Source organism: Vicugna pacos, chromosome 6, assembly GCF_048564905.1.
Source record: "Vicugna pacos chromosome 6, VicPac4, whole genome shotgun sequence".
Classification (NCBI taxonomy): Eukaryota; Metazoa; Chordata; class Mammalia; order Artiodactyla; family Camelidae; genus Vicugna; species Vicugna pacos.
The window spans coordinates 41892291-41920125 of record NC_132992.1 but is presented as its reverse complement, the minus strand read 5'-3'; the positions used below and the strand labels follow the sequence as shown (position 1 = coordinate 41920125).

At 34.2% G+C, this 27835-nt stretch overlaps 1 protein-coding gene across 6 annotated transcripts in view; it reads right to left on the bottom strand.

Annotated features, from left to right (window-relative positions):
- The window catches only part of LOC102543080 (signal recognition particle subunit SRP54), a 67695-nt gene extending 40100 nt beyond the window's left edge, over positions 1–27595 (bottom strand). Inside the window, exons 1-13 of one of the 6 annotated variants that reach the window (XM_072962934.1) lie at positions 27457–27593; positions 22530–22669; positions 18912–18945; positions 16612–16722; positions 14456–14547; positions 13386–13470; positions 9354–9458; positions 8511–8577; positions 8373–8430; positions 5302–5452; positions 3903–4051; positions 3519–3619; positions 2938–3024 (exon numbers count right to left, since the gene is read on the bottom strand). In XM_072962934.1, the coding sequence (XP_072819035.1) occupies positions 2938–3024; positions 3519–3619; positions 3903–4051; positions 5302–5452; positions 8373–8430; positions 8511–8577; positions 9354–9458; positions 13386–13470; positions 14456–14547; positions 16612–16689 (973 nt within the window). In that variant the 5' untranslated portion in view covers positions 16690–16722; positions 18912–18945; positions 22530–22669; positions 27457–27593. Of the gene's footprint in view, positions 1–2937; positions 3025–3518; positions 3620–3902; positions 4052–5301; positions 5453–8372; positions 8431–8510; positions 8578–9353; positions 9459–13385; positions 13471–14455; positions 14548–16611; positions 16723–18911; positions 19078–22529; positions 22670–27456 lie in introns of those variants that run through there. The other 5 variants (XM_031678927.2, XM_072962935.1, XM_006212762.4 and 2 more) reach the window with 5 other exon arrangements.
- Positions 27596–27835: the final 240 nt, after the last annotated feature.

The following is a 27835-nucleotide window of genomic DNA, read 5'->3' as shown; positions in this document are numbered from 1 at the left end:
TCTTGAAGAACACTTATAAAATATCCAATCAATAAATATTCACTGAGCAGTTACTATGTGCAGGATCACAGGATGAATGCAGTGGAGACAGATAGATCCCAACCTAGAGAAGCTCACATTCTATCAGAGAAAATGGACATAAACAAATACACAGGAAATGTGAAAACAAAGGAGACAAACTATAACTGCTAGGACAACTAAAATTAAGAAGTCTGACAACATCAAAAATTAAATTAAGAAGTCTGACAACATCAAAATTTAAAGAGATATAGAACAAGCAGAACTCTCATATACTGCTGATGAGAACGTAAACTGGTAAAAAACACTTAAGAAGATTATTTGGAGTTTCTTAAACAGCTCAGCTGCCCATGAACTGGAAAAAGAACAGACTCTGGATGGGATACTACTTAGCAATAAAAGAAGAGGCGATAGGTAAGTACTACAATATGGATGGATATCAAAAATACGCTGAGTCAAAAAAAAGTAGGTGGAAAATATATATACTCTAGGATTCCTATAATATGAAATATTTACTGGGAAGGGGAATAAGCAAACTTTCTAGAGTATTAGAAATGTTCTGTTTCCTGATAGACTGTAGATTATTGTGTGTTTGTCAAAACTGAAGGAACAATTTCCTTAGTATCCAAGCATTTCATTATTATGTAAATTAACTTCAATTAAAAAAAAAAAACAGAAAGAACAAGAGAAAAGAGAAAGATTATTTTCTATTTACGTCCTAAGATATAAATGAAAAAGGTGTTCAGTTTAAGGCATTCAGAATGTGAAGTCGAAGGACAGTATCTTAAAAGAAATGTTAGAACAGGCAGCTAGAAATGCAGAATTAAACAGTGGTAGAGAAGGTTAAGGCTGAGATACATATTTGGCCACTATACAGAAATGACAATAGAAGCTATGATAATACAGGAAATCTACTGTCATGGAACCCAAGTGAAGAGTTTGAAAATATAAAAGGCAGGTAAGACTGTTAAATATTGGGAGTCAAGAGAAAAGAGAAAGGTCACTACATTTGGAATTAGGGGGCCCTTGGTAACATCAGAAATGAGTAGAATGTTAGAAGCACCAGCAAAATGCAGAGACATAAAGAGGGACCTAGGACTCAGAAAGTACACTGACTAGGAATACATTATCCAGCTTAGTGTGGAAGGAGCAGCAGCGGTTGGGCTATTTACAACAGAAAGAGGCAGGAGGAAGTATCAGGCAACAAAGGATAGGTTCATTCACTCAACAAATATTTACTAAAGACCTACTAAGCTTCAGAAATTGCACTAGGTACTGTGAACATAAAAGAGGAAGAACACAGCTATGAAACCTACCTTCACCTTCAAGCAGGGCAGACAGACATCAAGTAACTGTAATGAATACTACAATAATTACAGGGTCCAACGGAAACGTCTAGCAGGGGTTTCCTACTTAGTCTGGAATATAAAGTCCCTGAAGGACATTTAAGAAGAGACTTGAAGTATGAGAGGAGTAGCCAGGTTGGCTGGCAGAAAGGAGGACAGAAGTAGGAAGAGAGGATAACTATCTAACAGGCTGAGGGACCAGCAGGGGCAAAGGCCCAGAGGTGAGAGACAGCAGCATACACTTGAGAAGTGGAGAGAAATTCAGCATGACTGGCACATGGAATGCTAAGAACAAGTGTCAAAACATGACTTGGAAGATGTAGGTTAGATGGTGGAGTCATTTTAAAACATTCTAAGAACAATGGGAAGCCAATGATTTTAAGAAAGGTAGTAATGGGATCAAATTTGCATTTCTGAAAGCTCATTTGGCTGCAGTATTAAAAAAATAGATCCAAGCGGAAGAGTCCAAGAAACTGGAATACCTGTTAAAAGATTTAGAACAAACAATCTAGACGAGAGATGAACTTGCATAGTTGCTGGAAAGTAGGGGATGAAATGGGGATAATTAGGAGGTAGAATCACTAGGACTGACTGAATGATGGGAAAAAAACTGGGCAGAGTAAGGAAGAGATATGAGTTAATATCAACACTCAGGTTTCTGATTTCGGCAATGAGACAAACAATGTTAACCTTCACTGATGATTTACAAAGGAGTGGGAGGTTGGGATGGGAAGATAAGGATAAGCTGAACTAAGTGTCTAAGGAACATCCAAGCATGGTCTAGTAAACATACAGACACAAGTCTGAAGCTCCAAAGTAACAAGATGATCCCTGAAAAACACCAACGTTTGAGAAGTAAAGGCCCAGATACCTGACAAGATGAGTGAGAAGGAGCAAAGAGGCAGGCTAGTATGTGACCATGGAAACTAAGAGTAATATCATTTTGAGGAAAACAGAAATGCTCAATAATAATATATGCCGAATGCTTCTGAAGTGCTGGTCATTTTACATATATCAGCTAATTTAAGTTTCACAACTCTATGAAGAAAATATTAACTTAATACTATCTACTGTTTACAAGTAAGGAAATTGAGGGTAAGTAATTTGAAAAAGTTATATGTTAGATTTAAAAATCTGAGCTCATAATCACACTCCACTGGAGCAGTCTTCATTATGGAGTGAAGAAAATGTATGTGTGTGTGTTTAATCTCATTCTTTTATATTTCTTTTTATATATTTTATTATATATAAATATAAAATTTATAGGTAAAGAAACAAATCAGAAGAGAGTATTCTAACTTACTTTTAACCTGTTCTACTCCAAGGAACCCTATGAAAACTTCAATTTTAATCTTAAGGCAATGTGATTACAAAAAAGAAAATAAAAACACTCAATTCTACAACGGCTTAGATGTCTGAGATTTAGAATGATTTGTATATAAATCATCTAAAAAAATAAACATTTGAAGAACTGACTTTAATGAACTTATCATTTCAAACAAATTAGAGTAGCTTTAGCAAAAGAAATCAAGGGAAGTCATCTGAGATCAAATGCTTTTTGCTACTCATATACCATGTTTCAACTTCTCTATAAGGGCTTCATTGTCATCCAACTTCAACTCGTTGACTTTATCTATCAGTCCTTCAATGTCACCCATACCTATAAGACCCAAAAAAGTAAAATTAACAACTAATAGCATACCCTGCTTTACATTATACAAAATACATGCATGTACATAATAAGCCTGTAGGATAGGCAGCTCAAGTACTTCTATTATACTTTGCAGGTGAGAAAACTGAAGCTAGAGAGGGTAAGTGACAAAGCAGGGACCTCAGCCCATGGTTTAATTCCAAATTCCACGCTAACACTTGGAGACATTATGAAAGTTCTGCTGCCGTTACCACTGGTATTACTACAACCACATAGTTCTCTACTGTGCTCTAAAACTTTCCCACGGAACTTTCCAGTTAATAGCTCATTTTACCGCTCTAATCATGGGAAGCAGATAATCATCATCCCTATTTTGCAGGTGAAGAAGATAAATCATAGAAGGAAATGACTGTCCTGAACTAGTTAGTGAAACGGCAGGATGAAAATCCTAAGAATTCATGCTATTTCTTGGAGATTTTTTATATCCCCACCACCGTACGCACCAAGAAGTTTGCTGATGAAAGGCTGTGTTTTGAAAGGTTCAAAGTCATCTATATGTTCCCCTGTACCAATGAAAATAATTGGACTTTTTGTGGCAGCAACTCTGCAAAGAAAAAGAAAATATAAAGTAACCTCAAAAAGGAAAACAAATTTCTAGCAGATTTCAAAGCTAATTAGACGAAGGTATATAGCTTAAGTTTCTTTTCACTATTTAAAATTGAACTATATGAGAGGGACTCCAAAATTCTGTTTAAACTTCCTTTATAGACCATTATTAGGTCCCCTACTGGAATATATTTTAAATTATCAATAAGAAAACCATAAATACACATGCATTCACACCATATAAGCCCAAGACACAGGACAACAGCATCAATGATACTTACGCACTGAGCGCACCACCTCCTTTTGCATGACCATCAAGTTTTGTCACTATTACTGAGGCTACATCTACTTTATCTTTAAAAGCCTTAGCCTGGGCTTCACAAGCCTGCCCAATGGACGCATCCATCACATAAACAATGTTATCAGGTTGCTAGAAGATGTAAATAGAAAAGATACATATTTTTACTGACCTTAAGCAAATTTCATAATTAGAAGCTATAGAAAAAATATTTATTATAAATAATTATTCAATCAACAAATATTTACTGAGGGAGTATTATGTGCTAGGCACTATTTAGGTCCTCAAAGAGATGAGTAAGAAAATCCTTGTCCTCGTGGGACCTACCTTCTAGTCACTGGAGACATAATAAATAGGCAAATAAACATTTTGGATGTACAACTAAAATAGGATAGAGAAAATCAGTTTGAGGTGTGGGAGGCTTCTTTCGGTAGGGTAGTCAGGGAAGACCTTTTTGTAGGTAACATTTGAATTGAGGCCTGAATAAAGAGGAAAAAGTCAAGGAACAATCTGGAGGAGGAGTAATCGAATTCTAGACAAAAAGAATGCAAAAGTAAATCAGATAAAAATAAAAAGTAGAAAAGTATACACTGAAGCCACAGTGAACAAAAGAGAGGTGAGGCTACTTCCCTTAGCTCTGCTCACCTAGACAAAAATAATGGCATCACTAGGAAAAAAACCTATTAGCATTAACCATTAACCAAAGAATTACTGCCAACACCCTAACAGCAAAACATGGGTTCATAATATGTGCTACAGATTACCTATAATGGCTGTGTGTGTGTGTGTGTGTGTAGGAGGTAGTCAGGTTTATTTATTTATTTTTAGAGGAGGTACTGGGGATTGAACCTGGGACCTTATGAATGCTAGGCATGTGCTCTACCACTTTAGCTGTACCCTCCCCCCATGTTACCTATGAACTGCTTCTTCTCGTCAAGTTATTTCTATCACAGTTTTAAAGAGGCACTAAATGATGATTAATATTTTTAAAATGCTTCATTTTGAAAAATCTTTCAAAATTCACCTAAAGCAAATGTTTCTAATTTAAGTAATTTACAGAAAGGAAATTCGACAGATATTAAAGGTTAATTCTCAATTTTTTCATGTTACTTTTTCTTATACATACTAGTAAGATGATTAAGTAAGAAAGGAAATTATTTTTTGATACTCATGAAAATTTCATATTAACACAGAGAAGATTAAATCCTTATCAAACAGATAAAGGTGCCCATCCTAGAAATAAACTACTTGGAATCTGCCTTGCAGGCAAAAACACAATTGATATGGTCCATGAACTCAATCAGGGTTTACAATTAAATTAACCAAGTTTGTAATTAAATTAACCAAACTCCTTATAATGTGGTTAAATTGAAGCTACTTACTATAGCATTAGCAACTTGAAGCATTTCTTCAAACAAAGAGTCTTCTTGTTTATGGCGGCCACTTGTATCAACAATAATAATTTCAAAATTTTCATTTTTGAATTTCTCCACTCCTTCGGAGGCAATGATAACAGGATCCATTTCTGTATAGCTATTTAACATGGGCAAATGAGTTAACAACAATGACAACAGAAGAACTTCAAATGCTAATAACTTGGAAATTGTTGGTGTACCTTTATTCTGAAAACATCATAGTGATCACAATCTCAATTTAGAATAGTAAAATCTAACAAATACTAAATATAGTATCCTACTTCCAGAGCAGCATGCAGCAGCATCCAGTTTTCCAATTATGAAATCCTGTATTATTCTGCTGCATGTCTTTTCTGAAAGTTGTTTCCCTCATTTTTTTTTACATTTTTAAAAATAATTGAACTTGTATGACATAGTGTTTCACACATGATTTTCCATTTAACACCCTTTTGTAAGCATTTGATAAAACTATTAAACTATTCTTGTAAAACATGATTTTTAGGTTTTACAGAATTCCATCAGATGGCTATGCTATCTATCATTTATTAATAAATAAATGCCCTTTTGTTGGCCATTTAAAGTTTTCCAATTTCTTGGTGTGAAAAATATAGCCAATATGAATAGGACATAACGTCGTTTTTCTGAAATTGTTATGACACACTTTTACAAGGTGAATTTGGATCAAATAGCCTGATCATTTAGGTTTTTGGTATTTAAAAGGAAAAAGTCCTCCGTAAAACTTTAATTTCATTCCTATTTTACTATATTTTCACAATCCTCAAAAATCTTTTCAACTTGAAAATCAAGAAATATATCTCATTTTAATTTGCATTCTTTTGATTAGTGGTAACTTTTATGCAGATCATTACTGTCAAATGAAAAGACATACAAAGTTAAAAAAATCTTTTTCCCCTAAATTAACAACAACAAAAATTAGGTAGGAATACACTTAATAAGAATATATGTGAGATTTAAATAAAAAAATTATTATACTTAAGAACATAAGCCTTTTTAAGAACAACAACAAAAAATTACCAAGTTCCCAAATGGAATTATACAAATACAGTAAAGATGTCAGTTCTTCCCTAAACTAACTGGTTTCAATGCAGGTCTAATCAAAATCTTAGGGAGATTTTTTTTTCTGGAGCTTAATCAAAAAATCTAAAATTTATCCAGGAAAATAAGTAAGTGAAATAGGTAAGAAAATGTTAAAAAAAAAAAAAAAGAAGACAGAGATTAGTATTACTAGCTATTTTTAAGTATGATAAAGATACAATTAAAACTCATAAATGTACAAAGAAATATGATCAAAGATACTGATAAGAGGGGGAATGATTAATTATATACATGCATACAATGGAATACAATGTCATAAAAAAGAATTACCTTAAATATGTATTCCAGAATTATTAAGATTCCATTTTTCAGTAAACATTTTAAATAAGTATAACATATATATGGAAAAGTTACACAAATTATAAACTCAGTGAATCTTCATAAAGCAAACACACCCAGATCAAGAAACAACATAACCAGCATCTCACTCCCTCCCAAGAGTAATCACTATCTTCTCACAAGATCCCATTTTTAATCAACTCTCTAGTGGTATGTTTACATACAATAACATACAGTACTTTAAGTTTCATTTTAATGAGCTTTGACAAATTTACACAACCCTTATAACCACTATCACAGTAATCAAGGTACAAAGCACTGTAAGCTTCCATTTCAATTTAAAATTATCTACCTATCTCAGTGTATTCATTTCTATAGACACTGAAAAAAGCACAGATGGACATGCTAAAAGCTGGTAACCAGGAACCGAAACTGTTAGGGCTTTCACTTCTTTCATTTAAAATTTTTAATTGAAACAGTGTTATGTTTTTTAAAAGAAGAACAAATGATAATATAACAAACAGTCCTGTATCTACCCCCACAATAAATGCTAAATGTAAATTTAACATTGGAGGCACGGTTCAAGTTCTTCCCCAGCCCATTCCTTTCATCCCTCCCAGAGGAAACAATGATTATTAATACTTTACTCCATATACATAGTATAGTTTTTAAGTTTACATGAGCAAAGGAGAGATTAATAAATAGTATTAAGAATACTGGTTAAAAATTAATGCTCTAGCTTTGTCTGATAGTTCAAGCAATTATCAGCTAAATTGCATCATTTGCAAATTGTGAACCGTAAAAGTATAACTGTTTATTATCCTTTGATTTTTAAACCTGTATTAGAATCAGTTCTTATTCTAAAAAAAAAATCTTAACATCATTCTTTAATCTGCTTGTTAGAAAATAACTAAAAGAAAAAACATTTAAATAAAGAATATATCGTGGTCAAAGTTCACAAGCTCTTCTGGCCAGCTAAAAACTAGAAAATAATGACTAACAAAATGATATAACTCACTTAATTACCTCGAATGTTAGCTTCTTCATGCTTTCTTCCAGAGAGTATAATAAACCATTTGTATTAATAACATTAAGAAGAATGCTATTTTCTGAAATAAGTCCTTCTAAATTCAATCTCAACTCAGTTCTTTTACTTAGTCATTCTAACATATACAAACCACCTAACTGAACAGCAGTGTTATCAAATGAAGGATAGTAATGATCAGAACCCTGAGATAACTACAGATTATAAGCCATTTTAGGATGATCAAACACAAACTTTTAAATGATGTACTAAAGAAACAGTACAGAATTCATCAGTGTGTGCTGAATCGAGGAATGCTTCAGATAGGTCTTAAAAGAAACAACTGGAATAGGAGCAGAAGGAGGCTGAAAAGCATGCAAGGTAAGATAAGTACAGGCAGAATTAGAAACTAAGCATCATCTGCTCTATCAGGCTAGATCAGAGGAGTCATGTTACAGGAATGAAAGATAACAATGTATTTAAAATCCTACCCCTACGTTGTTCCAGAAAGGATTTAAGCTTATAAGTATATATTAAAATGTGACCAGATAGCATAAAATATAATGTCAGACACATAAGATGAGGCACATGAGTATAAAAACAAAAAACTGGAACCCACCTTCCATAGAATGGAATTCTTGCTTTGGTAGCATTCTGTTTCAGTTGGTCAAAAGCCCCTATGAAACAAAGAGTTAATGAGTCCTCAAACTTGAAAATAAAAATTTCAGAAAACAATTTCCAAATTTCAACACATTACCTGCTCTGAATGTGTCTGCACATATCAAACAGGTCTTCCAACCCTTCCTCTGGTAATAATACGCTAACTGGGAAAGGAAGTTTTTTTTAAAAAAAATCAACAAATACAAATTATTATACATGCAATTGTTTCTGTTTACCCTTGTTATTTACTTAAGGAGTAAAATAAAACTTCTCATATTCTCCTAAAAGTAGTATTATTACACTTTTGAATACAGTAAATTTCCTAAACAGTTTAAATTCTAAGTGCCATACAGTTACATTCAAAATGATCAAGAACAAATGGCCAGAGTAAAAAATGTTAACTATTAATGTTAATTAAGTAAAAACAACATAACCCTCTAGGAAATAATCCTTTCTTTTTTTTCTTTCTAAACTATAGATGAGGCTTGTGAAGCAAAATCTGGCAACAAAGTTGAGGCACCCAATTCTGGAGGAAGGGGTGGTATAATGAATTTAAAATTAGTAAAAGGATATGCAAAATAAAGATCTATACATATTACGCTGTGTGGGACACTGTGAAAAGGAGACAAGATAAACTTTCCATGTTCACTTCTCTAAAACTCATATCCTCATCTTCTTAAAGGATAGAAACAGTTTCTCCTTGGTAAAAGAAATAGCACAGTTACATAGAAGACTATCATTCTTACAAAAAGTAATCACAAGAGAGGGTATGGGATTCTTTCCTCTCATCCTACAAAAAGCTATTACAGAAACATAATAGATACATCAAGCAACACAAAATTGTAAAGCAACAATAGTATAAAGCATGGCTTTAATATAAAAATTGATTTATATAAATTTATCTTCTCTATGACTGTTTTTTAAATTAAGTATAATTTACCTTTGAACAGGTTGTTGTTTTACCACTCCCTTGCAATCCAACAAACATGATCACGTTCTGTTTTCCTTTAGTGGGTGTCCATGCTTTAACTCCCGGGTCTACAAGCTACATACCAAAAATAAAAATAAAATCAGGTTAACATCTGCTTACATTCAAAATCCCTCCCCCTACAACTTTTGTTGTTTTTTCTTTGTTTGTTTTTTGTTTAGTTTTGTTTTTCCCTTGGGGGCAGTCAGGTTTATTTACTTATTTATTTAATGGAGGTACTGGGGATTGACTCCAGGATCTTGTGCATGCTAAGAATGCACTCTACCACTGAGGTATACCCTATCCCCTCTACAACTTTTAAATTGTAAAAATAATTTAAAGACATTTTAATATAAAAGGCAACCATAATCTTACCATTCATTCTATTACGACTGTTATTTTCCTTTGTACACACATAATGAAATTTAAGAATTTAAAATAATGCATTGTGAAGTCATAAGGAAGCCTAGACTCCCAAACCAAGTTAGGAGGATCTCAAAATGGTTTTTAGAACAAGCTACAGTGTAACTAAAATATGAGACCAATTTTTAGCCAAAGGAGCAATCAACATCAGCACTGCAGAAATATATAAAAATATTTGTGCAGGCCACTTAAGAAATTCTTAAATTTCTAGCAGTGACATTTAAAAAAGTAAAAACAAGTGGTATTAATTTTAATATTTTATTTAACCAAATGTATCCAAAATATGACCATTTCAACATATAATCTATATTTACAAACTAATGAGATATTTTATATTCTCTTTTCCCATGCTAAGTCTTCAAACTTGGCATGTATTTCATACAGTACATCTCAATTTGGACTAGCCACGTAACACGTGCTCCATAACCACATGTGGCTAGTGGCTACCATATTAGGACAGAACCCATCTTCATGTTCAAATTTTTTTTTTGGTGAAATCTTTTTTTTTTTAATTGAAGTATAATCAGTTATAATGTGTCAATTTCTGATGTACAGCACAATGCCCCAGTCTTCATGTTCAATTTGACAAATGTTTATATATGAGTAAAATTACAAACTACATGTGAAAGATACTCCAGGTCACTCAAATATTAAATTCTCCAATGCCAAAGATCTACTGTTCTACAAAGTGATCACAGAGGGCTAGTGAAAAGTAATCACCAATTTTATAATGACAATCAGGGGAAAATTAAGGTTCATTTATGGACAATCTCAAACTACAAGCATGAGGCATTTTTAAAGTTCATTTTAAAAAATAATTCATTTGCAAGTCAGCTGTTTGGGCTTGAAACTTGTATCTCCATATGATAATTAAGCCATAATAGTAGTTAACGTCCTAGACCAGAGGCTGGCCAGCTAAAGTTTTAATAGAACATAGACATGCCCATTCATTTACTGCTTTTGTGCTACAACAGCAGAGCTGAGTAGCTGCAACAGAGACCATGTGGCCCACAAAGCCTAAACTATTTATCCTTAAGAGAAATTTGCTAAGCCCCATGCTAGATGACACTGTAAAGGTTACATAATCCATATTATACCTGAATTTCAAGGAAAGCCATGTGGTTGAAAAGGGAGAAAAAGAAAACACATTTTGTTATCTCCTTTCCAGGCATGCGCCTGGCCTTAAGCAAACTTCTGAAATAGGCAAAATCTATTTTAAACTAAATCTACTCCCCTTCCTCCTAGATCCTTTCAGATCTACCCTATATTCACCTCTGTTCTCTATATCCCATGGCAGAATCACTCAGCTGTCTATGAACCTACTATTTGGAACATACAAGTTTTATGGAATAATGATTTTGTTATAAACCTATCTTCCTCCTGCATCCTAGAACAGCAGTACTGAACTTTCCACACTGTTATACTAAAATTTATTATTCTAACTTGAACTTTGAATCAATACTATAATGGTGAATGATTTTGTAACAACATACATTAATTAGTCACTTAGAAAATATTGGTTCACTGAGTTAAGCAGAGCTCCCATTTTTGATAATTTCACTACACAACATCAAAAATTTTTATTTATTAATATCAATACTGATCTCAACAGAAAAGTAATTATCAGGACATTGTCAAACTCATGGTGGAGATACAAGATTCAAGTGTTCACTAGAAAGCTGAGATTTTATCACTGGCCACAATACTGTTAGTTATTGGGCTTAAGCGACAGGCTCACTTTATTTACTTTGGAGAGTATGCCAAATGTCCAAGCCTGAATAAGATTTGAATCTGAATAACACAGATTATCTGTCTGTTGTTTGTGTAAAAACGGTGTTCTATGAAAGAAGTGGCTAGCTCAGCTTGCAATCAATTACACAGGTGCTTTCCTCAAGACAACCATCAAATTCCAGTATGCAGCATGAGGGCTTTTGGCATACTTTCCATCTCATCACACAAAATCTTATAAAGACATGTATACTCGAGGATCAAGATTTAATACAACCAATAATTTCTACTGCTCCATCAAAGACTTCTAAGTGAAACTGACCTTTGAAAAATTTTTATTTTTTTAACCGCAAGTTTGTGGGAGTAAAGAGTACAATGACTACTAGTACAGTTTGGAAATACTGCCTTGATTCATGCTAGGGAGTTTTATCCAATGGTTTTATCCACTATTGCTTTTGCCCAGTAAAAAAAGGCAAATAATCTTATTGTCTTTATGAAAACAGTTTTGACCTTGCTTTGTATACCACTGCCCTAGACCATGAGCTTCTGAGCCTAAGGCCCATTCTTTTTCATTTGTTATCAGCAGTATTTAGAGTAAAAGTATGTACTCAATAAAGGCATCTTAACAAAACACTTCACACACCAGAATGTCCTATAGACGCCAACTCCTGAAAATAAAAATGTTCACTCACCCTGTGCTGGCCTCACATGTTAGACGAAAAGCAGTCTGGAAATACTGCAAGGAGTCCTACACAAGGAGTTTGGCGATCAGACCTGGGTCAGCCACTAACTAACTGTATTACTTTCTTCAGCTGCAAACTGAGAAGTATGACTGGATACATTTTCTGAACTCTTTCTAAATTTCTTTTCTAATTAATTAGTTTACAAGACTAAACTGAAATGACACAACCATCTGAGACACTAGACTTTTTCAAAGTACCAGTTAGCTCTGCTTGGAACCAAAGGAGTAAATGAAACTACTCACACAATACAGAAAAACACTAGGAGACTACTAGCAGACATCTGTTGCTGTTAAAAAAATTTTTTTTAGTTCCTTTCTTTATTCCCCTGCCACCCACACATATTTTCTAAAGCTCTAAATTTTTCATCATAATTTTCATGACAGCAGCAGCAATAGCAGTTATAAGGCGGGACAGGTCAATAGGCTATATTTATAATTTGCAAAATAGAACTTGACTAATTCAAAATTACTCACAAACTAGGCAAGAGTTGGGATATTTGACCTTTTCAAAGGAAATTTTGGACACAATGAAAGTGTAGAAAAGAACTCTTGCAAAGAGTGACTTTCTATACCAAATTAGGCCCTTCAATCGGCAAAACTTAATATTAAAAAAGGGTATGAGTAGGGAGGGAAATAGGTCAGTGGTGGAGCACAACATGAGGTCCTGGGTTCATTTCCCAGTAACTCCAGTTAAAAATAAAATAAAATAAAATAAAATAAAATAAAATAAAATAAAATAAAATAAAATAAAATAAAATAAAATAAAATAAAATAAATTAAATTAAATAAAGAGGATAAACTCAAAGAGGCCCGTCCATCAATTAATATATAGTGAAGTTTAATTTTTTGCTACTTGGCTTTGGCATTTTTTTGCAGAAATCGTACTTCACATCTGCACTCAGAATTTTGTATTCAGAGAAGAAGTCTGATAAAAATAGACCACTTTAAAAAAACTTAATAAAAAAACTTAATAATCCTTCAATTACTATTTTTAATATAGATATAAATATTCTATAAAAATATAAAAAAGTATTCTGAAATAGTATTCCCGTTTGCAGCGCTAATATAGTGAATGTACAGAGAATCACAGCATGATCCTGATATATTATTACCTTCACAAGTTCTTTAAATACAGCATGCTGAATCATTTTTCTTTTGTTAAGACCAGATGCCATCTCTTCAAGATCAATAGCAGACCTTCGTGATTATGGTTTTTGAGGGTAGAAAGGAGAAAAGTCAGTTAAGACACTGTAAAAAATCAGCTTCTGCCCCAAAGAATGTAAGAATATTTAATCAATCATATTAATAGTCTTCTAATTAACATACATATAATTACTACAAATTCATAAGTCCAAATCATAAGGAATTTACCATGAATTTTAGGTGCAAGGTTTTGGTTAGTTTTTCAGGGCTTTTTTTTTTTAACCCAGACATTAATTTGTCCTCATATTACGGTGAAGTATTAATTTTATTTATTTTCTTGCAGCATACATAATTCATACATCTTTACACCTAGCAGAAAATAGGACGCATTCTCTAGTTCTAAATGCTTAGGAACACTAGTAGTTCTAATATTTAATACCAAGACTGACAATATGAAAAGAAAGGATGGCCTGACCATGACAAGGGCTTACAGGATTCAAACAGCTAACTGAAATGCCCTCGATTATTCTATTATTCTATGTGCCCTGCCTCAATCTGTGCCTCTCCTAATTAACACAATAACTGAGACCACACACATTACTCCTTTATTCAAACATGGGCAGAGAAACCAAAAGGGGAACAAAAAAGAATACAATTTTCCAATAATGAAGGAAGCTGATTAATGTCATCTTTAGTCTGAAGAGGATTAAAATGGCACCACTTTTCTATGATGAATCTGAACTGTTAGAAGGCTTTTACATTAAAATACTACACACTGTATGATTGAATCCATTCATACAAAGGAATAGTAAAATAGAAAGAAATACATAATTAAATGAAAGCCACATGTTGTTTATTCTTTGAACCATCATTATGGAAACATACTATACACGCAGTCTTTCAACATATGAGTTCCATTCTTTCCCTATACTGTATAACAGAAATGTATCATAATATAGCAGACTTTTCTAGTTAGCTCCTCATCCCAATAAGCTAAATTTAGTTTTGCCTGTTTTTTTACCTGCTTAATTTAACTTACTTTACATTTTCTCTTAGTTGCTTCACTAGTTTAATATTAACATCTGCTTCCAGCAATGCTGTACATACTTCTTTTAGCATAGCATTTAACACCTGCAAATACATACATACGTACATAAACAAAAATTTTAAATGCCCAGTTTATCATTTCAACCATATAAAAACAATGACCAGTCATCATATACTATCATAGCTTAATAAAAACAATACTACATCATTGGGGGGAAAATAGGTTTTCAGTTAGCCTTTGAGATATAATCTTATTAAATGTCTAGTCATTATATCAAAATAAGACATTCCATTTCATTTTATTCAACTAAATATTAACCAACACAACTTTACTCCTGTATTAAAGTAACAGTAAAGACAATTCACAAGCCAAAGAAAATTACTACAAAATACATATTGCCATTGAAGTTTTCTGAGTCATTGAAACAGGAAGACCTGTTGCTGATACACAGCACCATATATTCACAAAATCTGCTTAACCCGACTACCATGGAGGAAAATGTGACCAAAGAAAATGACCCAGTCTGACTTAGCAACCTTACTATTTTCACTCAGAGCAGAGGAACAAAGTTGAAAAGGAAACTATCCTCCATTAATAACTCACTATCATCACATATTTGTTGAGTGGCAAGGCTCTGTGATTGAAAGGTCACAAACTCTAAAGTCCTAAAAAAAAGATGAGGCCTTAGCTATTCAAGGTAATGTGTTTACATCATTAAAACATAAGCTCCATGAGGGCAGAGATTTTAGTCTATTTTGTTCATACTATATCCCTGGTGCTAGAAAAATGTCTGCAAAAATGTAGGCCCTCAAATACTTTTTGAATGAATTCTCACCTTCAGCTTCCTTTATATGTCATACAGAGGTTTATCAGACTTCTCTATTCCTCGTTAAAGGGGTCTGGTAAAAATGGAACTGATCTTTCATTAGAAGGATATCTCCTTGTTAATTTCCTAGCAGCAAAGTACCAAGAACAGACAAGCTGCCAATTCAAGCAACAGCTGTTATTTTACTTCTCACCAAGCTCTTCTCCCTGGTTGCTTTTATTTTTTTTTCTACTATAAACACAAACAGCATGAGGGTTACTCAACAGGGAAAACTATTTGGAAAGCTGCTGTTTTATTTATTCTGAATTCCAAAGACTAAACAATGGTTTAAATTATGATTTATTATTTAATAATAATTATTTGAAAAAGCCCTGGGTGAGGAATTAGAAAAAAGATTATAATCCTGGTTCTTCCAATAAATAAACATGTGAAACTGACTTTCAGTTGCTGTTAAGTGAGAGGCCGGAGTTCAAAGATGGTCCCCAAATTATTTAATTTCATTAGCTTATTAAAGTGTTGATACCAAATACTATATTAGAATTTTTTTCAAACCCCTAAGTTAGAAAGTACTTTTTATCTATTATTGCATTTGATCCTTAAAACCATCTTGAAAGGTAAATGCTATTTTCTCATTTTATACATTAAGAAATATGAAGTTCACTTGCTCAAATTTCTATCACACAGCTAGCAGGTGGGATTCTAAACAAGGTCTTCTAAAACCAAATTCAGTACTTTTCCATTGGTACATCCTGTCTTTTCTCAATTGACAAACCATTAAGATACAATGTTGAGGGGTGGGAGGAATGGGAGCAAAATGTCTTAAACTTGAAATAATAAAACCAGGAGAAAAAGTATTTTAGATACCATACAAGGAGTCAGCTTACAAAATTTCCCAAAAGCTGAATGAGGATTTCAGAGAAAATGAATCGAAGTAGCTAAGACAGAAATACTACCCTTTTATAAGAATATTAAATAAAAGTCAAGGAGAAAAGGTCAGATATGCCCATGCCTAGTCAGGTAGAAGCAGGAAACTGAAGTTTTAGACCTGTGTCAAGGGAGAAAGTAAAAGTATATTTTCAGATCTAAGCCATTTTTCAAGTACAAAATGTATGTTATTTTTACATGCAAGTTAAGGTGGGGTTTTTTTGCTAGTTCTCTGTAGAAAGTTGAGATGAAGATAGTCTATCACCCAATAAAAATATACTAGTGTATCCATTTTTAGATTTTTACCTACAAGTATTTACACAGAGATTACTAATAACCTATCCTTTCAATGCTAGTGATGATGTGCAATCACATATATTTCACATATTTTACATACCTCTTCATTAATAATGGTGGCATTGCTCAACGAGCGTAATGCTGATGTTATTTTTCTTCCAAGGTCTGCTAGTACCATCCTGAAGGCTTTAAGACGTGATTACAAGAAAATCTAGGAAGGGAAAAAAGTAAATAAAAACATCTGAAAACAACCAATATCAGTTTCCATAACTGAAGAGTTCTTTTAAAGAAAAGTAAGTTCAAATTAAAGTACTCTACTCTTTAGACACTGTTAACTTCACCTTCTATAGCCTCAACCTACAGTTTCAATATAGCCAGACATAAAAGCTAAACCTACCACTTGGTTATGATGCCTTATCTTTGAATACATAACTAAAATACTCTACATGAATCAGAAAATTCCATATAATAGGCTTTGAAGAAATGATGACATGATGTCAAATTAAATCCGCCCTCACTTTGGACATACTGGTAAATATGAATAAGTACTAATGTGTCACGTACTGTTTAAAATGAAAAGAGGGTCAGAAAGAAAAAGAAAAAGGTGAAATCTCTACCCAGGAATACTGTCTAATGAAATGACTTTGCAAACTATTTGATACATATATATTTTTTTTTATTGACATACAGCCAATTTACAATATTGTGTCAATTTCTGGTATACAGCATAATGCTTCAGTCATACATATACATATATTTATTTTCATAGTCTTTTTCACCATAAGTTATGACAAGATACTAAATATAGTTCTCTGTGCTATACAGTATGAACCTGTTGTTTATCTATTTTATACATATTAGTATCTGCAAACCTGAAACTCTCAATTTATCCCTTCCCACCTGTTTCCTCCTCTGGTAACTGTAAGTTTGTTTTCTATGTCTGCGAGTCTATTTCTGTTTTATAAATAAGTTGGTTTGTCTTTTTTTTTTTTAGATTCCACATATAAGTGATATCATATGGTATTTTTCTTTCTGTAAACTATTTTGATCTATGCTCTAAGCAAAAAAAAAGGAAAAAGTTTTAAAATTAATAAACCATACACATCACATTATCTCATTTATTTTATACTTCTAACAACCAAGGAAAGAGGTATATTTTTAAATCTTCCTATTTTAAAGTTGTTCTTGATTCCTCAACTGTAAAATAAGACTACTTCAAAGGCACTTGCCTGCACTAAAATGTTATGGTTTTATAAAATATGTAGATGTACCTACCACACTTAAGTCAGGATGCAAGGACTCATGGATGGTAAGTAAGCAAGTATGACTTTTAGTTCCTACCCTCAAGTTGGAACATGGGTTTTTTCCTTCCTTCAGACTCAGTCAGAAACATCAGCTCTTCCCGGGTCTCAGGCCCGCCAGACTGCAGACTGGAAATGTACCATTGGCTTAGTTCTCTGGATCTCCAGCTTGCCAACTCACCCTGTGGATCTTGGGACTTGTCACATAAGCCAACTCCTTATAATAAATTTCTTATAATAAATCTTTTTTTTATACCTGTGCATATATTTATACATACATCCTACTGGTCTGTTGCTGTAGAGAACCTTGACTAATACCAGTAAAGTACTAGTTCAAAGCTAGCAATAAAAGTTTATAGCCAACTACTAATGATTATTTCTGTAAATATTCAAAGGAGAAAAAAATAGGCTCAAGTAGACAGAATAGGCTTTACTGAGAGGTTAAACACAAATTTAATACTGAAATACAGGGAGAAGTTGGATAGGTAGAGAAGAGGACAAAAGGGAAACTGAAGAAGGTGAACTGGCATAAACAGAAATGGAGACATGGAAAAGCCTGGCACATACTTACACCTTATGTTATGTATTGTACTTATAGATTATTGAGAATTTTGGGGGAGGACAGTGAGTAAAACACTCTGGTCAGGACACAGGGCTATATAGTTAGAAGGAAACACAGGTTGTAAAGGACTCTGAAAACCACGTTAAGAAATACCAATTGTCCAATATAAGTAATGCTGGCAGAAAAGTTCACTGTTCAAAATAGCTGTTTTGGCAACTCTTCCAAACTAACCTGGTCTAATTTAGTCAACCAAGATTAGGTAGACTAGATCCTACCTATAGAGTATACAGGAGATTAAAAATAAGAGAAACAGGATGACAAAAGAGCTGACTCATTCAACACAGAGAAACTGGAGAGACGAGGGAAGTCAAGAGAAGCAGGAAGGGAAAATGCACTCAAGGACCTATCACTGGCAAAGAGATATTCCAAGCTGAGCTTTACATTAAACACTTACGCTTCCATTCAGGTAAAATGCGGTTATCTAGAACCTAAACAATTACTACCAGCACTTGATGGAAATGAAAAAAGAGTACTTACCATAATTTTTTTTACAATTACATGGTTATTTAACCTGAAAGAGTAAGATACACTTCATGGAAAAGATTCAGGACTTTTTATTTCTATCCCACACTCATTATACTAAATTATTATTGCTTAAGTAAATATTTTCAGGTAGGAAATAAGATTCAGATGTTTCAGTTCATCTCCCTTACCACTGCATTGCCAGGAATATCATCCTTATTATGACACCACAATTAGCTTTTTTAGAGATCATGTCATAAACAGATCATCCTCCATTTTAAAAAGCTACTCTAGTTAACTCTTATCATCCCAAGTTGACTAGCTCTTTTAAATTAAAAATAAAATTCTGCAAGATTTTCCAATATATCTTTCCTTACCTAGTACTTATTGGCAGTATATATATTTTTAATTCTATTGAAATACAGTTGATTTACAATGGTTGTGTTAGTTTTGGGTGTACAGCAAAGTGATTCAGTTATGCATGTATACATTTTCTTTTCAAGATTCTTTTCCATTATAGGTTATTACAAGATATATAGTTAGATATATCTAGATACCTATAGTTCCCTATGCTAAACAATAGGTCCTTGTTTACCTATTTTATACGTAGTAGTGTATATACATTAATCCCAAACTCTAATTTATCCCTCCCCATCCTTTCCCCTTTGGTAACCATTAGATTGTTTTCTGTATCTGTCTGTTTCTGTTTTGTAAGTTCATTTGTATCATTTTTTAGATACCACAAACAAGTGATGTCATATGATATCTGTCATCCTCTGTCTGATTTACTTCACTTAGTATGATAATCTCTAGGTCTATCCATGTTGCTGCAAATGACATTAGTTCCCTCTTTTTTATGGCTGAGTAGTATTCCGTTGTATATATAAACCACAACTTCTTTATTGAGTCATATGTCCAGGAATACTTCAGTTGCTTCCATGTCTTGGCTATTGCAAATAATGCTGCTGTGAACACTGGGGTGCACGTACCTTTTCAAATTAGAGTTTTTGTCTTCTCCAGATATATGCCCACAAGTGAGATAGCTGGATCATGTGGTAAGTCTATTTTTAGTTTTTTAAGGAACCTTCATACTGTTCGCCATAGTGGCTGCAGAAATTTACATTCCCACCAACAGTGTAGGAGGGTTCCCTTTCCTCCACACCCTCTCTAGCATTTATTATTTGTAGACTTTTTGATGATGGCCATTCTGACTGCTGTGAGGTGATATCTCACTGCAGTTTTGATTTGCATTTCTCTATTAATTAGAGATGTTGAGCATCCTTTTATGTGCCTTTTGGCCATCTATGTCTTCTTTGGAGAAACATCTATTTAGGTCTTCTGCTCATTTTTTTTTTCTGCCCATTTTTTGATTGGGTTCTTTGGTTTTTTATTTGTTGACATTGAGCTGTATGAGCTATTTGTATGTTTTGGCAATTAAGCCCCTGTTGGTTGCATCGTTTGCAAATATTTTCTCCCAGTCCGCAAGCTGTCTTTTCATTTTGTTTACGGTTTCCTTTGCTGTGCAAAAGTTTTAAAGTATGATTAGGTCTCCTTTCTTTATTTTTGCTTTTATTTCTTTTGCCTTAGGAGACTGACCTAAGAAAATAATGCTATGATTTATGTCAGAGAATGTTTTGCCTGTATTCTCAAAAGGAGTTTAATGGTGTCATACCTTATATTTGAGTCTTTAAGCCATTTTGAGTTTATTTTTATGTATGGTGTGAGGGAATGTTCTGACTTCATTTTTTTTTTAATATATTTGCTTGGTTACAAAAACCTGTACTTCCATAGAGGATTAACAATATCTAATAATACCTTTTATTTATACAGTGTTTTCCCTGCATTTCCAAGGATGTGGTTCTGAAAACTTTGGTATTAGAATTCTGTTCAAAACCTCGACAACTTCCCACTTCATGCAGAGGTAAAGAAAGTTCTTAGAATGGACAATAAGGTACTCCCAAACACAAACTCGATTTTAATCACAATGACCTTGCTGTTGATGCTGCACGTTTCCATCCCAGGGCCTTAGTACTAGCTGGCAGGTTCATCCTCTGGTTAACAATATAGCTCCCTCCCTCATCTCCTTCAGACTGCTATTGTCCAGATGCAACTTTTCAGTGAGGACTTCCCTCAAAATTTATTTAAAATTGCAAACCTCCTTCTCTTTATTTTTTCTCATTGTTTTGTTACCAACTAACATAATTTACTTATAGCTGACCCTTGAACAACAAGGAAGTTAGTGGCACCTTTGACCCCTCCACTATCCTAGCTGAAAATCCCTGGAAATCTGGTACTGCTATCTCTGCCTCAAAAACAAAGATACTGACAAATCACCCAAGAGCAGGAAGTTGAAACAGTTCGGATAGAATCAACTCAAACCCTAGTTCTTTTGATTCCATATAATTTGATCTCTAGTTGAACACCAACTTTCCCCAATACTTAGTTAATTTAAAGATCTGCAAAATGAAAATACCAATACTATATTTCTTGAAAAAATCCACATATAAGTCAATCCACAGAGGTCAAACAGGTTGTTTAAGGGTCAACTGTATATTATTTGTGGTCTTTATACCCCACTGAAATGTAAGCTGCATGAAGGCAGGGATTTTCTCCCTTTTTTGCTCTTTCCTGTGAGCTTACTGCTTTATTTCTCCACAGTCTCATGTAGTAAGCCTTTAGTAAAAATAAGCTTTATAGATGAATGATATATTTAAGACTTTAGGGGAAAAGCAAGACTAGGGAACCAAAGTCATGAAAGGCCTTACAAATATCTCTTAAAGACCACTAAAATAAACCAATGAAGATACCATGACAAATCAAAAGAAAATCAATGACCCAGATAATTGATATTATACAATCAATATTCATTTGCCATTATCTGTTATGAATTTTCAGAATTTCCCTAAAAATAATTTCCAATAAGACTCTTAAAAATTAACTTCACCTTGTTCTAATATGCACAGTAAAATGCAAAGTATCTTTTTTTATGTTAATTGCTAAGTGATATCTCAAATTGGAGTAATACACAATTCAAATATACTCACTCAAAATTCTCTTGGCTAACTAAAAAGATTTACAGAAGTAAATATGTGTATAACTGTAATGGAGTCTCACAAAAGAAGAATCTCTACCTAGATGGGGCTATTGCAAAAGTAAGAGATTACTGTATAGTTAGTTCTTCATACAATTTAACATCTATTATCTCATTCCACCCTCACAACAATTTTACAATATAAGCAGGTGAAGGAATGGAATGGCCATTCCTTCTAAAACAACCAAAATGACTTCCCACAGTCTCTTTGCTGCACAGCCTTAGGTCCTAAATATGAATGATGCTTTCAACAATAGTGTTGAATATTCCTGCTGGCAAACTCCAGGGACAAATTTTGCTACTATACCTTAAGAGAGAAAATTATATTTTGAAAGCACAGATGCACATTCCTCTTCATAGAAGAGTAATACCTGAGATGTCCAGAAAGAACTGATAAGTACCACTGCAATCAGGATGCACAAGGACTGATTTTGGCCTATCATATGTTCTCCTAACAGGAGGCTAACTAAGAATTGGATAATGCGGTGATGGAAACAGGCCCAAGTTTGGGGTGCCCTAAGTAAGGCAAGTATCATACTTACCTGCTGCAGTGTGAAGTACTACTGGAAAGAGCATGGGCTTTGGAGTCTGACAGATTTGGATTCAAATCCCAGCTCTGTTACATACTGGATGTGTTACTTTGGGCAAGTTACTTAATCTCTCTGAGCCTCACTTTCCTCACCTGCAAAATGGAGATAATACCATTATCAAGGTAGTTACCCTGAAGGGCTGTTGTGAGGATTAAATGAGACAATATGTATAAAACTGTCTGCAAGGGCACAGCATTAACTTCCTTCTTTTCTTGAATGACTATCAATTGGCTCTCCCTATAATATTATCTGAAATGTGAGTAAACTAGAAATCTTCTGAACACCACTATAGTGCCTGTTCCACCAGTCAGGAACCACCCACGTGGAATTTTTAACATTTAGCGCCAATTACATGTACCTTCAATAGAAGTTGGAGTGTTCAAACAGCCACTTTTCTCTACATAAACAATTATAAATACTACTGCCAGAACCCTGTCTGATTTAATTTGAGATTATATAAACAGATTCTAATGATTAGAGTTTTCAAATCTTATTATAATGAAAACCCCTATTAAAGAGTTTAAGCCCTAGTCAGTGACTAACTTATTGGTTCAATATTAGACTACAGAACTAAATATACAAATATACTAATATTAGTAAATATCTCTGGAAAAAATGACTTCTACTTTATATACTTTTCTATAAAATAGTCATAGCCCAAACCAATACTTGCTTTCCTGACTATAGCACTAAATGTATATATATATATTTTTAAAATTCTGTATAGCATATTTATTCATAGTGTAGAACCATATACAAGTAAATTACTTAACAAAGTGGCCTATTAGTATTTTATTTGGTAAAATGATTATATCTGAGTAACTAACATAATGTTAATTATGACTTTTAAATTTAGGTATATTTCAAGGAAATAATTCACTTTTATGTTTTATGATTGCAAGAGGATACACGTTCATTGTAAAAATTCAAACATTACAGAAATATTAAAGGTAGAAGATATAATTCCCCTAACCCTACCCACTTTTGTCTCCTGATAACCACCAATCATAATTTGGTATACATTCCCCTAGATTTTATTTTTTATGTATATAATTTAGGCAAGTTTTCACAAGAATTATGGTTTTGGGGGGAGTGAAGAGGAAAGCAGTAGAAATGAGGGAAAATCTTTTGTAAATATGCTTGCTACTGTTATAAATATGCTTCAATGCAAAAGGCAGATTACAAAACTGCACATATCGTATAATCCATATTTTGTCTATAAACAAACATCCAAAAAATGGGGCATTAGCCTGGAGGACAATGTAAATCAAAGGCACGATCAGAGACCACTTCACCCACATTGAGAAGGCTATAATCAAAAAGACGTAATAAAAAGTGTTGGTGAGAATGTGGAGAAATCAGAACCCTCATGCACTGCTGGTGGGAATGCAAAATGGTACAGCTGTTTGGAAAGCAGTTTGGCAATTCCTCAAAATTTTAAACCAGGGTTACTATATGGTCCAGCAATTCTACTCCCAGGTATATCCAAGAAAAAGGAAGACACACATCTAAGCAAAGAATTGTACTTGATGGTCACTGGCAGCATTATTCATGCTAGTCAAAAGGGGAAGAAAAAACAAATATCCCCCAACCCATGAATGGATAACTAAAATGTGGTATATTCACCAAATGGAATATTATTTATAATAAAAAGAGATGAAGTACTGATACACGCTACAACGTGGAAGAATCTTGAAAACATGTTAAATGAAAGAAACCAGTGACAAAAGACCACATATGATTCCATTTACATGAAATGTCGCAAGAGAAAAATCAAGAAAGTGGATTAACATTTGCTTAGGGCTTTGGAATTGGGGGAAAATGAAGAAAGACTGTTAATGGGTATGGGGTTTCTTCACAGAGTGACGAAAATGTTCTAAAATTGATTGCAATGATAGTTGCACAACTCTGTAAATACACTAAAAACCATGGAATTGTACACTTCATGTGACCTTTATGGTATGCAAATTTTATTTCAGTAAAATTGTTAGAAAATATTAACATTTGCCCCTCTGGATGGTGACTAACTAGTAATTTTCATTTCCTTATTTATATCATTTTGTAATTTCCAAATTTTTGGTACTAAGAGGTTTTTGTTGTTATTGTTTTAGGGGAGGTACTGGGGACTGAACCCAGGACCTTGTGCATGCTAAACATGCACTCTACCACTGAGCTATACCCATCCCCCTAAGAGTATTATTTTTTAAGTCAAGGGGAAAATTATTTTTCAAAGTGCTCTTCATGAAAATTAGAGTAATATTATACTAGAAGTTAAGATAGAGTTGCCACTTGTACCATTTAGTCATTCATTAAACACCTACTATGTGCTCCAGGAATTCTACCAGCATAAGAAAAGTTCTAACTCTCAATCAATAAATTACATCAAGTTAATGAAGACAAGACTCCTCTGTTAACTGCAGAAGATAAATTATGCCTCATACCACCACTGACTTCTCTGCCTTAAGTTTGCACCAAAGAAGCATCAGGAAGTTCTCTCTACATTAAAAATAATTGTTTTCAATTTTTAAAACTCATTTTACTATTAAAAATAAAACCACTGCAACACTTCATGGTTCAATAGCAGAAGAGGTATACCAAAAATTCAATTAGCAACAATGGTAATACTCAAATACACCGGACGTCATTTCTTTAAGATACTTTTTGCCTATCAGGTCAATCATAAAAATAATCTTTATGGAAAACTATTACCAAGAGGAAAATTAAAACTAAGTCAAAAGAATTCCCTAGAAATAGTTTGCCTTGAAGTTGAAAAGAATATAGACTGAAAATATGGATGAGGAGGGATAAGAGGCATATGCTCAAGCAATGGGCAATTTCCATGATATGCAGCTAACATCTGTCAGTGAAAAAGTAAATACTCAGTCAGAATCTCCAAGGATGGTAACATCAGAAGATTTTCCGGGAAGTAGCCTCATCTTAATTCTTATTAGGAGAGCAAAACAAGGCATCTATATTTTGAAAAGCTTCACTGGCTATACTGATGTGCAGCCAGGGTTAATAATCACTGCATGAAGCAATACTCCTCAAAGGAAACAGGGGAATGAAAAATCTGTCCTATAATTTAAAAAATTAGAGACAATGTAGCAAATACATTAAAGGGAGAAAAACTTGAGAGCAAGGATACTATGCATAAGGATACTAAGCAAGTATGCTAACCATACTCCACAAGTCTATTCAAGAGATGGGGGCTTGAAGTAAGGGAGCAGAACAAAATGGAGGGAAGGGGCTCAGGCCAAGGGCTAACTGTAAAGCGGAATGTATAGGACCTAACGACCAAATGGCTATGGAGAATGGAGAGAAACAGGAGGCAAAAATGACTCTAAGGTCTTTAGTTAGAATAACCAGACAGCTAGTGATGCCATTAAACAATGAATGGAAGGCAAAATGAGAAGCTGGTTTGAAAGTTAAAGAGAAAAGGTACAAGGGGCTTTAAAGGTTATTTGCAATGTTCTGATACTAGGCTGGATATTGAGTATATAGGCGTTCATTTGGAGAGAGTGAATTTGGTGTTAGATCTGTTGTATTTGCAGAAACCAAGGAACTATGTTATTCATGAGACAGAGGCTAAAGAAAAAGATGAGGAAATGCTTGGCATCCCAAGGGTAATACCATGGAAGTATAAGAGAACTCTCAAGGAGAGCATCTGGGTTATAGTGATGGTGAAGTGCCAATTAAAAGAGAGTCAACTAAAACTGAAAATTATCAAAAGGACAGAAGCTTTACTAATTCTCTTTCTTCAAAGACATACAGAAGAATATCAATTTAAAAAAAAAAGCTACCACTTATGGTTATCTTACTATATTCCATACTTACTTACTATATATGGCAGGTCCAGAATTTTCAGATAGGGAGAATTACAGGAGTTACCTGTTTTAAAGAGAGCTTGAAGATGTTTTTGCACAGTACTTTATTTTCAGTTGGAAAATACTAACTGACCACATCAAAATATCAAGGGAAAGAGGTTTGAAGGAAATAGTCCCCTCCTCTTTGGTGCCACCACTGCTATATTCTAGGCACTGTACCAAACATGTTACCTAATCTTTCATCCTTATACGAGGCTTATTAAGTAGGTGAGGAAACTGAGGCGAGAATGGAATAGAAACTTGCTCAGGGTCACAAATATAAGGAGCACACTCTCCTCTGTGTTTCCATAGCTCTCACTGCTCTTTATATCCTACTAGTTTCTCATTACTCATCTTGATATAATGTATGTTTATGTGCCTCTCTCTCACTGTACTACTGTTAGCTCCTCAATACTAGGGTTCGTCATTCATTTCTGTATCCCTATGGTTAAGAATGAGTAAATACATTGTTCAATGAAGCATATGAAAGAACTAGGTGAGAACAGCACCAAGAACGCCAAGAGGGGAAAGAGTTTCAAGAAATGGTCAGTAGAATAGTGCCATACGCTACGGAGAGAGCCATCAGCATATTTTAAGTCATCAATGGGCTGATATTTCTTATTCATTTATTGAACGCCTACTATATGTAGGACACTGCATTAATTAGGCACAAGTTAACATGGAAAAATAAAATCTGGTACACGGCAGATTTTCGGGTAAGTAACCACATCAAAATTCTTGGTCAAGTCAGCAAAACAGAGTCAGGCCTGCAATTGCTTACGTCTAATTTGGCTCAGGTAAATTCGGAGACAATTTTAAAAGGTCACAGCGCATCCTTTAATAAAACTTCTGATGGGGACAAGACATGAAAATGGGCCGGAGCACCTCTGTCTGGGTGACGACAGCCAGCGGTCAAGGAAGCCGACTCCCTCCGGAGTGTCTGGCTTCCTAAGCAGGATTGGGGCTGCTCCTAGCTGCTAGTCCGCAGTCTGCGGCGGGAAAAAGCAGACACTTACCGCAAAAGGCACCGCTACCGCCGTGGCCCAAAGGGGCCGGGGAGTCCTTCCCGAAGCCCCACACCGTGGGAGGAAACCACGGAAAAGGAGGATCAGACAGACAACTGCGACCCCACGGCCCAACTTCCCAAACTATATCAACTAGGGTCCCAGCGCCCAGCACTGCGACGCCAACTCCCACCAGCTGGAAGACCGACGACTGCCACCGAACCTTCCGCCCAATGAGGAAACGTCACCACTCGGCGTAGTCCAGCCTTTCTTGAAGAGAACACACTTCCGCTTCCGGGGCACCCGCCGCGTTCCTTCAGTGCTTTTACTGAAAGGGTTTCTTGAGATGTTTCTTTGCTTTGACTGGCTTTTGGCAGTTTTCTACCGCTCA